Consider the following 17,397-nt stretch of genomic DNA (forward strand, 5'->3'; position numbering starts at 1 on the left):
AAGTTATGGGCTTGATACAGGTATCCCTTGGTCAAATTCTCTGGCCATTGTACCAGAAGTCAGACTAGATGTTGTTAATGGTCCCTTCTCTGATTGGCTAACACAAGGCATAATTAAAATTAGTAATTTGTAATAGTCTAATATCTCAATACTGATTTTGTAACTTGTGCAGTCTTGACCGGGAATGGATGATTGTTTCCCTTGTGGGATGAGAGAGGGGAGGATTTTAACCGTAATGATTTACTCAAGGGATCTTTGTAGAGCCCTCCCCCACATTTGTCCCCCTTTTATATGCTCCCCTCTAAGGCCCAAGCTGAGGAGGGCTGGATGGAGCTTCCTCCAGAGCCCAGGCACGGACCAAAGGTGATGCTGCAGAGTGACCTGGGGCACTCCCTTCTCTCTGGGGGCTTCCCAAGCTTTACTCTGTGGTGGTCCTATTGCACACTGAGCCAGTGAAGGCCCAAGTTCCTTCTCAAACTGGATCCCTGTTACGATGACATAACAAGTAGGGCCACTTCTAGGAGTGGGCTGACCATCAACTTCTGGGGTATTTGGTTGGGGTTTTGTTTTGGTTTGTTTTTTTGCTCCACTCCCCTGATTGGCCATCTGTTTTTCTTTGGTGTTTGTTTATTTTCTTTAGCCACTCCAAAGGGCACCAAAAACATTTTCTGCCCTGGCTAGCAAAACTGCTAGGACTGCTCCTGACAATAAGTCACCAGTGGGTTGTTGGGTCAGCCCTTCAGCAGGGATTTTCACTAATTGTTGGTTTTGTTTCAGATGAAGTCTTCCTCCCTTGGCACAGTGCAGAATACCAAGTTAACATGGCTAACCTGAAGCCCTGGAACCTGCCTCAGTGTGGTTAAAGGCACAGCATCCAGTACTGTGAGCCCCAGTTGTATGTTTGGAAAACCTTTGTTTTCATTATAAAACCCCCATCTGTGATGCATGTAGCTGTTAAACTGCAATGCCCTTGTTTTTTGTTGCTGCACATTTACGTTTCTAGGAACTCTGTGTGCAGAGACAACAGCCATATTGTTCCCAGAGTTGCTGCAGCACGTTGCAAAGGAGATGCACGCACTCTGTGCTCTTTACTGCTGTTCTTTCTTGTGGTGTTTTTCTTAATCTAAAATAAATCAGCCAGACTGAAAATGTATTTTTATTTAAAAGATTTTTGTATTTGTTGTATCAAACATACAACAAAATACATATTTACAGACAGAGCGGATGGGGAAAGTCTAGACAAAAAAATACACATTCTGATCAAATGATTGTGGGTAAAAAATTTAAAGGGAAACAGTTAAAGTTTCTGTTTGGTCTCAGGTGCTCATCAGTATTTAGGGAAAAACAAAAGTAATTTCATTGTTTTTTAAAATGACAGTACTGATTCGGAGTGTAGGTTAATGGTGCATGCTTCCTCTTTGTGTATGGAAAAATATAACACTCAGTAAATGGACTCTTTCAGGTTTCCTGCCCTGGGTTACATTTTAGCTAAAACCTGAAATAATTTTAGAGTCATAGAGTTAGGGCCAGAAGGGACCTTGTCTGATCTCTTGTATATCACAGGCCACCAACACCACGCAGCACCCACACACTAAACCCAACAACCAAAATGAGACCAAAGTATTCTGATCCACAGAAGACTAAACTTATGTGCCTCTGGCAGAGAATAGGAAGGACCAACGTGCACCAGTCCTCAAGGCCTCTGTAATAGCAGAGAAATAATTAAATGAGATATAACTCTGGCATGTGACTGATATGCTGCAGGGGAAGGCAAAAAATCCCATTGTCACTGCCAATCTGGAGGAAAATTCTTTTCCGACCCCACATATGGCAATCAGTTAGACCCTGAGCATATAAGCAAGAATCAGCCAGTCAAACACATGAGAAAGAGAATGCTCAATGTCACCTCAGAGCCCTGGCCCACCCCACAGTTTCCCATTTCTGGCCATTGTCATCCCTGATGCTTCAGAGGAAGGAGATTAAAAAAATCCTCCCAGAACACATTGGGGGGAAAAATATCCCTTCCTGATGCCTGTCGGTTGTCAGCTTGAACCCCTGAAGCATGACCTTTGGGAACATATGACATAAACCAGAAGGGAGCACTGCTCCCACCATCACAAGCAACCCTGTCATACAATTGCTCTCATAAATTTGTCCATGGTCAATGTCCGTTCAGATTTTTGTTAAGCATCTGTACTCAGAGGGGTCCCGATTGACAGGAAGAAGGATGGTCTTGTGGTTAAGGTTTGGAGATGTGAGAGCTGGCCTCTATTTGTGTCTCTGCAATATGTTTCCTATGTGACCTTGGGAAAGTCACTTAACCTTCCTGTACCTTGGTTTCCCATCTGCAAAACACTCATCCACCATCAGTAAGCAATTTAACCTCTGCAAATGAAAAATGCTATATAACTATTTTAATTCATCTACCTTCTCAGGGTATGTGATTGTGATGTTTGATTCATTAATATTTGTAAATCAGTTTGAGGTCCACAAATGAAGGCGTCTGAGACTAGTAATGCATTAATTCATTTTTCAAGACCTTGAACTCCCTATAATTGCCAAATGCTGATGACTGGAACTTGGACTTCTGTGATTTGGCTGCACCATAACAAATCCATTCCTACATTCCGTGAATATGGAACCTGAAGGGTTTGTTTTTTTTTACTTTAGTGAGACTGAGACTGAGATACAGCAAAAACAATTTTAGTGTAGGAAAATGCAGTGAGGGAGCAAGATTCCTGCAGTGACATGAGGCAGTCCCAGAATCTCCATCTCACACTGGGGCCTTCCTAGCATTGTTTCTATTGTCCCAGACTCCTTTTTTGAAAGGAAAAGTGTCAGGTCAAATTAAGTCTAGAATCTAGGTTTTTGTGAGCTTGAAGTAAGTATTAATAAATCTAATATTGATATAAATTATCTTAAAAAGAAACAGTAGAAGGAATTTGTTTGGATTTAAATCTTCCTCTGCAATGACTGCAGCCCAGAAACTGCAACCTGTGATAGCACAGAACAGTCTGAAAGTGAAACTGATCATAAACAGAAATTGACTATTATATTTTAATTACCCATTAATTAATTTTTCATTTATATTAAAAGTGGGACTGGTAGATCAAAATGGATCCAAAATTTGGGATTAGAAAAAGTTAATTTTTTACAAAACCTAACATCAATAAAATATTTCTACTATTATTTTTCTTGTTACTGCTGCAAAGAACAAAGTTTATTTTAAAGAATAAGATTCCTCTTCAGCATCTTTGTAATATAGATGAACCAGAAAGTGAAACTAATAGGAAACAAAGGTGAACTTGATTAGTCTAGATTCATTATTTACTTTTTGCAAATCAGTACAAGAACAAAAGGATATAAAACTGGCCATGAATGAATTCAGGCTGGAAATTAAAAGAAGGTAGCTAGCCATCAGAAGGGTGAGGTTCTGGAACAGCCTCCCAAAAGGAGTTGTGAGGGCAAACAACTTAATTAGTTTTAAGAGACAGTCTTTAAATGAACAGGAGACAGCAAAGGAATAAAGAATAAGTAATATTTTAGGGAAACTCCCTATTTTTTGGGGGAAAAAAGGAGATGAGCTACCTCTCTGAATGGCTACCATAGATAGAGTACCATCTTGGGAGGTCATGTGTGTGGGAGGAGATCAAAGATTAAATATTGCCCCCTAGGGTTTCCAGAGAGCACAATTCAGGGATACAGCTCATGTTTTCCAGGGACAGATATGATTATCAGAGTTATTCATTGGGTTGGTTTAGGTGGGACGTACTGTAGCAATTAGCACCTCTTAGGAGACTTCACATGTGCAGCATTTATTAGTTTAGATGTAGACTTGACATAGACTAGGAGCAAAAGTGTAAACTGGCCATCAGCATTTTAGGCACAGCTGAGAGCCTCTGGAGAGGTATAATTTAATCCCACAAAACCTTATTACTTTTCAGAGATAATACAATGTGCATTCTATATTTTTGTGAAGTGGGGAAGGCTAATGTTACAGTGATTGAGCACAGTTTTTTTTTAAATATACCTTATCTTTTAAGGACTTACTTTAAAAGTCTCCTGCTCTTCCATGCATATATCTGGGTTTTCAGTTCTCAAATCCCTATTTTGGTAGGGTAGTGTAATGACATCACTATTCTGTGCAGTGTATAGAATTATCTTCTGTATTACACAGCAGTTTCCCTTTAATTGAGTACTTTGGGCAACAACACACCTGTCCAGGAAGTCTTGCCATTTCTGCTAAACGCCACCTAAGCTTAGACATGTTTGATTTCTTGGTTCCTTCTTGAGAAGGGCCTGCTCTTGAAAATAGGAGCCAACATCTGGGCTCAATACTGAAAGATACAAGTGAGGAAGATAATATCCAATAATCTTTCTTTAAAACCACAGGATGAAACTTTCTGATGCACCCAGAAACCATCTCCCAGCTTGTCCTGGTCTCCCTTCCAACTTCCAGACATGGAAAAATTACAGAATGGCTGAATCTGAAGACCAGTTGGAACCAAATTGGTTCCAAATACTACTTTTAATCTTTTAGAGGTGCCTATTCTAAACTCCAGATGCCTGGACAAATAACTTAAAAAACAATCAAAGGGTAAGCATTCTTAATATAAAAATGTTACTGCCTAAAAGCTGTTCCCCAACATAATCCTATCAAATCACAGATAAATCGGTAAACAGTTCAGAACCCCATAAAATAATAACTCACCTCAAATCCTCCATTCCTGAATAATCTAAGAGAAAAAATGAGCTTTGCAATGTCTCCTGACAGCTGACAAATTGGCTCTATCAGACTGCGAAGCAAGAGGACAGGGGGAAAATGCCTCATTGACAACCTCACCAGCAGCACTTTTTTTTTTTTTTTTTTTTAAATTAAGGGATTGCTAGATCAGGTACCTCTGACTATTGCAACTGCTGCAGTATCCCATGAGGATGTTATAGATATGGCATAAGTTAAAGGAGGAGGCTACAGTGCTTTTCCCAGGTAAATTACAGTCCTACTACTAGAACAAAAACTAAAATGTACAGTGGCACAAATTTGGACAGCAGAGATTCTTGTGACTTAATGGCATGTCACCTGGCAGCTTTTGCCATAATAATGCATGTTTGGATGATGATGATTTGTTTTTTCCTGCATCACTGTTCTTGTTTAATATAAATGTTCAGTGTTTATGAACTTCCTTAGTTGAAGTAACTGATAGTTGTGAATGTCTTGATTCAGTTCACATTACAGCCTAAATAAGTTATCATGTCTTGCATGATGTTTGTAGCTCTACTAATGGAGGGAAGCTTTTAAGGTTCATAGACTCAAAATGATCCCTGTCTGTTTTTCTTGTAACTGTTTGCAACATCCATTTTATTGTTTTCCATGCCTATTTTTTGTACAAAATTAATTCACTATTCCTCTCCCCGCATTTATGAATAAATGTAGTTACAGTTAGCCCAGTGCTTCAAATTAACCGTTCAATGACAAAATAACATGAGCAACCTTACAATAATAAAGACGCTTGCTCAACCCAGTGCTTATAAGCAACTTTACATTAACAAACCAGTGTGAATGCATAAAGGAGAAATAAATCAAGATGGAAACAGATTTTAGGTTCAAGCTTCTACATATATTTTTTTAAGAGTGAGATAATACAAAAAATGACATTGCCTTCCTAAAGTTCTGTGCATGCTACTTTCAGATAATAATAAATAGTCACCTTCACTCCCTCCTAAACAGTGGACAGGACAGACAGTACAGTTCATGAGGGTTGTCTTATAGTGTTGAATTGCTGGCATTTCCTAACAGGCTTTTGGGCCAAGGTGTGTCTCCTATATCTTGAATGAGGCATTCTACTTTATTCATAAATAATGCTCTGTTTTTGATTAGCCATTCCAGTATTACTGTTTTTGCAAAGAATATTTAATAAAGCAGTTAGCTGTGGATTAGCAATCAATGCCACTACGTGAAAGTACAACTTCGGGGGAGGGTGCTATATAGGCATTTTCCTTATTTTAGAGTCTTGGCCTGAATTCTGCTCTTTATGGCCATCTACTCCTAAGTCAGAAGGGTTGCATGAGTAGAATTGAGAGCAAATTCAGGACCATAAAATCTGATTTGTTCTGTCAATAAAATAAATTGTAACCATTGTATTGAATTACATCCATCTTATTCAATTCTTCTTCTTATATGTGCTGATAAATAAATATAGTAGTTTTCTATGACAAAGTCAACTGCTGACATAGCCACATCATGGCTCCAAGGAGCATCTAGGAATGGAAGAAAACACAAATATTCTTATAATAAAAAGACCACCAGAGGGAGCCCATATAGTTCCATTAATGTTATAGCCATACTGACATTAGCAAGGTAAAAATAGGGTAGTAGTCCCTACACCTCTAGCTGTGTGTGTGTCGCAGTACTTTACTGGCATGAATTAATGTAACTTCCCTTTCCCCTTCCCCGACCCAGATAGGGAAGCTGTTCTCCTCCTCCCAATCCCCCTTTTACTTGTGAAAAGGGACTATTACAAGGGCAAAGGATGATGATGATGATGTTGATTTGTGCCCTGGGAGCTCACCCTTAATAACCATGTGGGATTGTGAGAAATCCTGGATATTGTTGGTTGGTTGATTGGTTTTTTACAGGGTTACATTTCAGCTATTTGTATAGACCCTGAGCACCTAAGTGGATGGAAGGGGCACTGAAATACATTATTATTATTATTATTATACATAATTGGGAAATTAGTTTGTAGTAGAGCGGAAGAGTAAACAGCTAATTTTTGATAGGTAGCGAACCTGGATCCTTGTCCTCAGAAGAGCAATGTTTGTCAAGCAAGAAGGAAGCAGGAGATATCTCTTTAATTTAGACACTGAATTGCCTCTTTAATTCCCCTCTCCACCCTGTACAAGGGGCAGTTCAGTTCAAGAAAATGGGTGTTTTAATGCCTCTTCTCCGAGGATCTATCTCTCCAGGGAAATAGTTGAAGACCAATGGACATTTAAAACTAGGCTGGACAAAACATTAGAAAGTATGTTATAGGGAATGATCCTGCACTGGCCTTGGCGAGATTGAGGGGATGAACTACAAGTCTTATTCATCTCTAGTTTCCTCTCTCTTTAGGAGGAGGGGGAGCATGTGCACACAAATATGCCATCCTTTCACCCACATGGATAAAGCAGGCACACATTTAAACCATCTGCACTGTTGGCATTCATATTAAGATCTTGGATGGAGAAGAACCCATCGCAGCTCTGAGTTAAATTCTAAGACTGGATTTTTTATTTTTATTGTCTTTCCCTGTTCATTTCCATCCTCTCTACTCCTCCCAAACCTCCAAAGAGTTGACAACCATTTCTGTCATGTCTCTATCTCCAACGTGGTCATTCCACACTAGGCCACTCTGTTCTTCTCTCTATTTCCATCAGTGAGGAATCAGGACTGGGTTTGTTAGACTGACATCTGATAAAAACCAACCTTTGTGGCTGATGAGGGAGGACTCTGTGCTGTCAGTGGTGTTATCTGCTTCCTCTCTACCACCTATTTTCTCCCATGCGGTTACCTTACTGAGCCTTGGGAGCTACTTATGCAACCAGGGATAACGAAGAATCTTATTTTGTTTGCTGCCAGCACTGAAATGCCTCTGACAGGTTTAGGCAGCAGTGTATGTTCAAGGCGCAATGCAGCTCAGCTCATTTGAAGAGAGATTGTAATGTCAGACTCTGTTATCACTGAAACTCGGAATAAAGCTCTCTGTCTCTTACAGGTCTGAGAAGATTCTGTGAAAGAGAGATGTCTGATAAGAAAATAATCTGGGGAATGCAAGCAATGTCCCACACTACACAGCTGGCTAAGAGTGAGTGCGTGCTGGATCTGCAGAAAGGAATAAATCTGCCCTGTGAACTGATCGCAGTGTTATTGTGTAATGCTGGAGCATGCCTGCAAAATCATCATGAACGTTTACTGGCCTAGACACAAAGTCTACTTGCCTGCTTTTACTATGTTGTTGCTGAAAATCTAATGATACGTTAATTGCCCATCAGGTAAAATCACTTTGGCATCAAACAAATGGGATAAATAGAGTTTTGCAAGGCTGTAGAATTAGAAACCATTTCAGCATGGGTGGTCAGCATGTGTGCTGCTCTTCTGTGGATACCAGAGTAAGGGCATGTCTACACTACAAACTCAACTTACAGCCACCGCAGTAATAACTGCAGATTTTCATGTCCATGCTGCCCTTCTCCCTTTGTGGGTGGTGCACATCCTCACTAGGAGCACTTCTGCTGACTTAAGGGGGTATTGTGGGGGGCTGAGAGCCCTGGGTCTCAGCTCTGCATGGTGCTGTCCCTGGGAGCCCAGCTGCCTCCTGGACTCTCAGCTCCACTCCCTGCTGGGAGCCTGGCTACTGCCGGGGTTCTCAATTCCATGTGGAGCTCCCTGCCAGAAACCTATTTGCCCCCAGCTCTCTCCTGGGGATCTTGGTTCCAACTGGGTAAGGTGAGGAGCAGGGACCTTGGGTGCAGCTGGTTTCCCAGTAGGGAGCCCAGATGGCTGCCAGCTAGAATCTGGGAGACTGGGGGCAGCAGGGCTCCCAGGTGGGAGCAGGGAGCCTGACCAACAGCCTGGCTGGGAGCCTAGGGCCTGCTGGGCTGTAGCTGGAGCCACCCACCTGCACTGGGGTGACAGCCTGAGCTGTGAGCTGGGTGTGTGGGGGTTTACAGCAGGGAGCCTACCAGGCTTTCTTGTCAATTTACTCCTCCATTGTGGAGCTGTGAAATTGACAAGAATAACAACCAACAACAGCCCATGTAAGTTGCCCAGTGTCTACACAGACACTGCCTTGCCCTAATTACACTGACGTAAGCCCTACGCATCTTATGGAGGTGGAGTAGTTATGTCAGTATAGTAGGGCACTTAAATTGGTGGGAACAAGACCGTAGTGTAGTGTAGACACTCACATAATTAGGTTGACCTAAACTTCCGTAGGTCAACCTAAGTATGTAGTGTAGATCAGACCTCATTGTTTTATGCCCCATCCCCAGAAGAGTCCAGGAAACCAATGTGAAGTACTGAAAAGTAGTTGAAGTATTGATTTACGCTCCCCTCTGATAGTGGAATAGAGATAGTGATTATGCTCTACTTGTATTTAAAGACTTGTGAAAATAAATTGTTTGAACAAACTGATGCATGGTGTGGTGGGAATTGCTCCCAGTAAAACTTGATTTGCAGCGCAGTAGAATGAGAAGTCCCAAATTCCTCACTGTCACATTTTTCTGTTTTCCGTTCTGGTCATAGTGACTTGCTATTTAGAGTGAGACTGTTCAGGGAAAAAGAAAATGATTTTCCCTGAGAGAGGTCCGCTGTGTTGTCTTGCAGGGCTTATCTGGGCTCCCTGCAAAGCTATTTGATTGGGCTATAAGCTCCATAGCCCAAGATTTTGAACGTGACCACCTCCTCCATCTGTCTCACCTCTTCCCCAAATTGTTCTCCCATGCATGCTGAGGTGGGGATAGAAAATGTATCGGAAATGGGTATATATGTGTGTTTGAGGAGTGAGTTAAAGGAAAAGCAGATGGAGATGTGATGTTAAATAGAAAGAAGGAATCTGCAAGGTGACCAACCAGGGATGATTTAAAGGGGAAATCCCCTGCTTCTCCCACCCCAGTGGGTAGGCTGTCACCACAAAGTTGTTAATATGGAGCATGCTATATTCCATGCCATGTGGCACTGTCACATGAGCACTAAACATTGTATTAGCCTCCCAAACTTTTCCTGCTGGGGTAAAGAGAAGGGCTGTGTTCATGCCTAGACCCAGTATCTCTTCAGCAGTGGCAGCACAACTAGCTCCCATCTGTGCTGCTACTGGATATTGATGAATGATTGTACTCTGACTCTCCAGTGGTGACTGGGGCCTCCACCTGCTACAATCTTGCACCTTGGGGTTGATAGTGAATGAAAGCTGAGCAAGAGCCTCAAGTATTTCTACTTCATATTTGGTAGTACCAATTTTCCACAAGCTTAGATCAGCTGTTCTGTGGTTTTTCCTCTCCTGGTCAGGATACCATGGGCTGAAAATTTTTTTTGCAGAAGATCTATAAGTAGAAGTGTGGCAATATCCCAGGGTTGACTGGCTTAATGCAAGACGTCTGAGGGAAAGAGGAGGAGGAAATGACCTTTCACACTTCATTGGCTATGATGCATCTTTTAACATTGTTTTCATGGCATAAATAAGTGGTACTTTAGGGGGACAGACAGACAGAGAAGGAGGAGCTCTCAAACAAGCCCCAAATGTCATCTTATTAAATAAGCACTGTTTTAGTTGTACAGGTATCTTTGGTGCTCCTTCCTCCCCACAGGAAAGACAAATACCTATTATAACACCAAGCTCTAATATAAGACTTTCCTTCTTCAAAGAGCTTTACTGTAATTAACTAATCAGTCCACCTAACACCGCTGTGAGGTAGGAAAGTATTATCCCCATTTGAGTGATGGTGAAACTGAGCCATGAAGATGTGAAGTGACTCTGCCAGGGTTACACAGAGAGGCAGTAACGGAACTGGGAGGAAAACCCAGGAGTTCCTGGCTCCCAATCCTGTTCTCTAGCTGTAGATCAGCTTCCTGAAATAAAGCTGCTTTGTTTCAATACAATAAATGACTGACAAAATTATAGATCCCGAATCCTATCCTATCCAAATAAGAACAAGTAACACAGGTCCTGATACTGCACTGTCCCACTTCAGGAGGGATTAAGTGTGTGTAGATGTGGCATGTAAGGAGAATGCTCCAGCATCCTAGTAAATCTCTTTGAAGACAGTGGCAGAAAGAAAAATACTATAATTACAATAATTAACATTATGTTAATGAGTGGAATCTCTGCATGTACTTTAAAGGAACACTAAAAGGGCTATTTATTCCATGCCTGGGTGGAGCTTCTCCATCTCTAAGGCAATTACATACTGCCACCTGTCAGTTAATACTAGCGCCTTACTCTCTGCCATGTTAAAAAGAATAGTGAAAAATACTGCAAGGCTGGACTGATGTCCAAGAGCTTGAACCTGCAAATTTTTACTCGGGTGAGTAGTTTTAATGAAGTAACAGGGAGTAAAGATTGCCTGAGTGAACAAAGCTTTTGCGATCAAGGCTCAAAGCTGTACTCAGCAGAAGCACAATCACTCTTAGGATTCAGGATTTGTCAAGGGCACTAGATAGAACAGAGGGAAGTGGCAAGTCATATCAACAGGTGACAAGTTTTCTCCCAGACAGATGGTTTTAATATTGTATTTGGTTTTACACTGACACATCCATTTGACATTTTGTCTCAGCAACTTTGGACATTGTGAAAGTTCTTTTGTCCCCCTGCAAATTTTCCAAAAAGAATCCTGAGCTTCTGGTTTCTTTAATCTTCTTTGTTGTTTTTAAAGAAAAAGTTAAGGATGTGTCTGTGTCAGTTTTCTGAAACATGCCAGGGAATTTGATTAAAGGAGAATTCTAAAATTTCAGAATAATTGTACCAAGGACATCATATTTATCAACTGCCCCCATCTGAAAAACAAACAAGCTTATTCCTCAGAGGTAGCACAGTGAAGTGACAGGCATTTGGTGAAACTGAAACAGCAATGGGAAAAGCAGTTGGTTTTCACGGCTTCAATATGTATACACGTGTGTGTATGTAAAAGAGGGAACAGAAATAAAGTTTTGTATGAAATTAGGGTCTGACCTAAGACCCTAAGTTAGGGCTTGCAGGATCGGGCCCTTGGCGCCCCTCCCCCCAGGAAGTCTGGGCTTTGTACACAAAAATAGACCAGCTGTGTGCATGCAGGCCCGCCCCCTCCACCCCACAGTCCCTGTACGTGTGTTTCACATACATTCTCTCACAGTCCTCGAAGGAGACACCGCCCCCGGCAGGCTCCGTGTCCCCAGCACTGGGGGGAGTGAATGGCGGCTCAGACACCCCCTCCCCCCCCCGGAAGCCTCCATGTCCCCAGCGCTGAGGGAGTGAATGGCTGACACGCCCCGCTCGAAGGCTCCATGTCCCCAGTTCTCGGGGGGGGGGGGAGGAAGAGAATAAACAGGCAAGACCACTCCATGACCTCGTGCGCAGAGAAAGCGAACAGGTCGGACCCCTTCCCCCCCTTAGACAGATCTATGATGTTTCTCCTCGCGGGAGGAGCGCACCCGCAGGGAACCGACAGAGCCGGACGCACCGCACCACTGCGTCAGGCTGCGTACTGCGACTGCGCGGGTGGGCTGGCGGCGGCACGTGAGCGTGTTGTGGGCACGTGACCCGCGCGACCAGAGGCCCCACCCCCTGTGCGCGAGCAGCGGCGGCGGCGCGGCGTCTGAGCAAGCGAGCGAGCGCGCGGCCTCGCCTTTGGAGCCCGCCGTAGTCGGAGTTTTCCCCCTTCCCTCGCCCCAGACTGGCCGCTGCCGCCGCTGTTCGGCTATGAGGCCTGCCCGTCTCTGGCGCCCGCGCGCGGCCTTGTGGCGTGGCTACTGAGCAGCCCCTTTCGTCGGGTGGGGACCCCTTCGCTCCCCTCCCTCCTTACAGCCGCCGCCGCCGCCGCCGCCATGTTGGGCCGCGAGCCGCAGTGGGGCCGCCACTGAGCCCCGGAGCCGGAGAGCCAGTGAGGAGAAGGAGCTGGGGCCTGGCCTCCCCGGCGCAGCTCGCCGCCCCGCAGCAGCCATGGCGGAGCAGACCTATTCCTGGTGAGCAGCGAGACCAGGCCGGCGGCGGAGGCGGCTCCGGGCCCGCGGGTGGAGGGTCGGCAGGGAAGACTCCGGACCCGGAGATGGGCTGGGCGCAGGGTTGTGCGGGGTCGCGGGGGAATGTATGAGAGGACACGGCCCCTGGGGACGGGCTTGTGAGCGGGAACGGGGGAGCAGGTGTCGTCCTTGGGGACGGGTGGGCGAGGAGCTGGCGATGCATCTCTCCACTGAGGTGGAGTGGCGGCTCCGAGACGGGGCTGTAAGGCCCAGTTGATCCCTGAATGGAAGGTATAAGCACCTACGTGGGATGCCGTGGATGGGGAGCGGGGTCTGCCCTGGGGTGAACCTGTAACAGCGGGGCTGGGCGCTCATTCTGCACGGGCGCTCATAGAAACAATGGGCTGTGAGGATCTGGGGAGTGACCGGACATTACCCCCTTGAACAGCTGTAAACATCAGTAGGCCTCTCCATAAACATTGAGTGCTCTTCTCTCAACCTCTTGTGTCAGTTGGAGGTCCTTTTAGGTTATTTGGGCATGTTCATGGCTATAGGTAATACCCTAAGCTCCTCTTAGGCCCAGAATAAGGAGGGGAACACGCTTTCTGCATTTAAAAGATATTGGGTATTAAATCTCCCTAACTTTAGCTCTAAATCCAGATCTGGATCAGAATAAGTGACTTGATAAGACTGTGACAGAGTTTTTTTCATGTATTGACAATAAGATTATACTTTATATAGGAAATAAAGAACCAGGCTGAAGAGACCAGTTCCTATAGGAAGAAGTGAAACAGAGCAAATGAGAATAGGGGGCATTGTGTGTCTGTCCTGACCCTCTGTCAGGCCTAGTTGGGATTAAGGATTCAATTAGTTCCATAATTTTTTTTTGGTGATCTCAAGGATTAAAAAGGTAAATATTTCAGATAGTGTAATTGTGCAAAGATGCCAAGGGAACATGTGAATTGCCGGGAAGAATATTGCAGTACTTGCATTATAGTGCTTTCCTCTCTTACATTTTAAGCCATTTTTGTTGTTCTTACATTTTCTGAAAGTTCTATAAAATTATTATTAAGAGGAAAAATTTGATTTTTTTTGACTGTAGGGTGTACTGAATTGGAGCGGGCATTGCATTTATTCACTTGAGCAAATGAGGAACCTTTCCACTCTAAATGTTTCTGAAAATCTTTATCGCAACCTTTTGATTTCCTTTCTCTTTTAAATATGTGTGGTTTTTACTGTTACGTGTTCTGTTTTTAGAATGATACTAAAGAAAACGATCAAAAGTATTTTAGTTTTTAATCTGAGGGAGATTAATTTTTCCATAATCTATGAATATTAAGCAAGTGATGCCAAAGATAAGAGTTAGCTGGGATTTTAACCACTTGGTACATTAATAGAGCTGTAGCTCTTCCTTGCAGTGAGGAGGTTATAGCAGAACGATACATGTGTCTCAAGCAGATTGAATAATTTTGCTTTTATCTATATCCATTAATGGAATCTCTTGTATCTGATATTGCTTACAATTTATATTTAGGGCTTTAATCAGCATAATGTGGGAAATGTGAGAAGAATGGCAAAGCCCTGGTTTGGAATTGAGCACTTCTGTTTTATAGCCTTTGCACTCTTCTCTGCCTGCAAAGCATTTAATTACTCATCACGTCAGTCAACAATTTCTGGATTTCTTTATTTGTTAAGTATGGTAATCAGTTCTGTATACAATTGTCTAATAGTACTAGAATTGTTAGTTTATTTTCAAGTAGAAAACTGGTGTGTTTTTGGAAAGCTGTTGAATAAGTGGTGCTGGTGTGCTCTTTGCAGTCTTTTTGTGCTTAATGGGCAGCTTTATCAGAGTGAATGACTTTTCTGTCCCACAAGAAAACACCTTTGCATTAGTATGTTGGGTATCCTGCCTTTGACAGCAGCCAACACCCGATGGGAACTTTGGGGGGGGGGGGGGGAATCCCCATAAGGACAGCTGTAGGTATATGGTGGGAGAATTTTTCTGACACCTACAGATCTTATCTTCTGTCCTGAAGCATATTTGATCACCCTGTCTTAACATGCATAACTATCAGTATTGTTCCTTAAATTAAATCAAGATAATTTTAAATTCTGATTCCTCTTGTATTGAAATCTGGAGACTGCTTATGTGTTGTGTGAAATGTTTTCTAAAAATATAATTACAAATTTTGATTACAGGACACAAGAATTGTCTGAAATGATTTACACAAAATGAGATAATATATCATAATATGATTTTTTCAGAATGTTTTAAAATTTCAGTTGATAAAAAAAAAAAATTTATAAGTTGTGGTGAAATCATAGTTTTGATATTTCACTATTTTACTCTATTGGTATTACAGATATAAAGCTGAAATTTTGACATGTTTTCTTTAATTTGTTTTAATTTTACCTGCATTTTTATTTTGCAGTAATTCCTTTTCTCATATTAAGGGCCATTGTGAAAAGGAGAACTGATCCCTTTTTATCATGCCTTTTATAATTTTAAATACAGCAAATGCCCTCTGTCTTTTCTTTCCTGAGCTTTTTCTTGTAAAAATCTTCATATTTAAGCCCTACCCAGAATAGTAGTGAACTGTTATTTTTCTATGAGCCTTTTTGGTCTTTGCTGTATTGTTTCTGAATGGCCAGATAAATCCTAGTATTTCGAAGAGGGCTGTGCCATCCCCAAGATGAATAACAAGAATTTACTTTCTGGTGTGACCATGAATAGTATTTTCCTGGGAATGGCTAATCTTGATATGCAATGTGGAACAAGTGCCAGAAGGAAATGTTATTTTAAAAAGTACTGAATGAAAATGCTTGCTAATGGTGACTGAGGAAACTTTCTCTGCCAAGTGCTTGCAGTACTAAAATGAAGCTCATAAGAATGTAGTTTGTTTCAGTGCTACTACTTAAAGGTCTGAGCATCAGAGAAACTGAACTGATGCAATTTACCATTGAATTATTCTGGAAAGTCATGAGCATCAGAGTTATGGGCTTAATTCTCCTTTGGTAGGAGGTGAGCAGAAGAATTGCATAAGGGATGAGTAGAAGCAGAGTGGGAATCTCCCCCAACCTATCTTCCAAGCCAGGAAGTGGGTGTGTTTTGAGACTGTTTCATCAATCAGAAAGGAGTTTTCCCTCTTTAGGAGCACCAGGGGGAGGTAAGGGGAAGTGGCTGCCCATCAGAGTAACTACAGGGATGTCTGTGACAGAGGTTAATAAGTAGTGAAGATTCAAACTTCAGACATGCAAAAGTCTACACTAATGCAAAAGAAAGGGATGAAGGCAGCAGGATTGGGTGAATGGTAACTTTGTGGAAAAAGTCCAGCCCCTCCTTGTTTCGCAGCAGCTTGTGGTGCAAAGAGCACACTGTTCTCTCCAGGGTGCTTCCATTGGATCCTGCTTGGAAGGGAAAATAGCATGCATCTCTTATTTGTCTCTCTCCCTTTTTCTTACCCACTCTGGAAATAGTCTGCTTTTGTTCCTTGCTTTCTGAATTCATAAAAAATTCTCCAAAACTTGGTTTATACAAAAGACCAGGAAAATGAGGATTCCTCCAACAAAACAGAAACATATTTCCTTTATAACTTCAGTCTCACCCTCTCCCAGTACTATGACTAAGAGTAACAAAGAGCATTGTGTGTCTGAATATTTTCCATGTTAGTGTTGAGTCAGAGTGGGCGAAGGATCAGAGTGGAAAAGCAGCTCCTGTATTTGGTCAGGAGCTTTTTAATTCTGGTTCCATCACTAATAAACTTCAGGATGAAGGTTCAGCCAGTGGAATGGTCCCTGAAAGGTTCAGCCAGTGGAATGGTCCCTGAAAGGTTCAGCCGGTGGAATGGTTGGCTTGGGGTATGAAGAAGTGGTATTAGGAGTTTCTCAACCCAGTGCAGAAGAGATGAAAATTAATTTATTACCATTTATTTAGGAGTTAACAGGTTCACTAATCCTTTCCATGTAAATATCATAGCCAAAACAACAGTTACAAAATAGTTATTACAACAGTGAGATTTTGTTTAAGGCGACATCATACAAGAGCATAGTCATCAAAGCGCTTTGTTTAACAGGATGATCGCATATTATAGAGTGAGCATCGTTACAGTACCCATGACGTCATTTCTAATGATTTTTATTAAATTCCGTGAAATCTCTGATTCCACAATTAGCAGACCAGGCATGTCTATCAAATATTAATATCCTTTAAAAAAAAAAAAAAACAAAAAAAAAAACAGCCTGGTATGCTTGTATGGAAATTCAGTTTTGTGAACTGTCAAATCAGTCAGCAAGCAGGATGCTGTCAAATAAGTGCAAACACACAATGCCATCCTTATCCCAAGGAGATTTCTAATTGGTTGTGTGTTTACAGTCTATTTAGATTCAGAATTCTGAGGGCTTGTCTTCACTTCATAGTTAACTTGAGTTATAAATCAGTGTTACCCCTCACTCAGGTGCAGTCCAAAAAGCTTTTAACTCAAGTGTGGTGTGGCGCTTTTAACTCAAATAGGCTGGCCTGTCAGGTGATGTAGGCTATATTTTAAGTTAGCACAGCTCCTCAACTGCAAATAAAATTATTCTGTGCAGATCAAGTGTTGTTTTGTAGTGTGGCTGCTCTGACTCCAGCTAGGCTAATTTGAGCAGAGTTAACTCTGCAGTGAGGACACTTTGTGATGTGAAGCAGATTACCATAAATGAGAATA

At 42.3% G+C, this 17,397-nt stretch overlaps 2 protein-coding genes across 6 annotated transcripts in view; both read left to right on the forward strand.

Annotated features, from left to right (window-relative positions):
* CUNH12orf43 (chromosome unknown C12orf43 homolog) overlaps positions 1-8,569 on the forward strand; it is a 35,914-nt gene extending 27,345 nt beyond the window's left edge. For 2 of the 5 annotated variants that reach the window (XM_067550070.1, XM_067550075.1), the window contains exons 7-8: positions 778-4,597; positions 7,758-8,569. The gene's annotated coding sequence lies outside the window, so the exon portion shown is untranslated. Of the gene's footprint in view, positions 1-777; positions 4,598-4,880; positions 4,988-7,757 lie in introns of all 5 variants that reach the window. The other 3 variants (XM_067550073.1, XM_067550071.1, XM_067550072.1) reach the window with 3 other exon arrangements.
* Positions 8,570-12,331: 3,762 nt separating this feature from the next.
* SPPL3 (signal peptide peptidase like 3) overlaps positions 12,332-17,397 on the forward strand; it is a 113,654-nt gene continuing 108,588 nt past the window's right edge. Inside the window, exon 1 of the mRNA XM_067550079.1 lies at positions 12,332-12,697. Within this exon, the coding sequence (XP_067406180.1) occupies positions 12,675-12,697 (23 nt within the window). The 5' untranslated portion in view covers positions 12,332-12,674. The remainder of the gene's footprint in view (positions 12,698-17,397) is intronic.

The sequence above is a fragment of the Emydura macquarii genome, unplaced genomic scaffold (genome assembly GCF_026122565.2).
Source record: "Emydura macquarii macquarii isolate MOO-44397 ecotype Brisbane River unplaced genomic scaffold, CSIRO-AGI_Emac_v2 contig_1254, whole genome shotgun sequence".
In the NCBI taxonomy this organism is placed as follows: domain Eukaryota; kingdom Metazoa; phylum Chordata; order Testudines; family Chelidae; genus Emydura; species Emydura macquarii.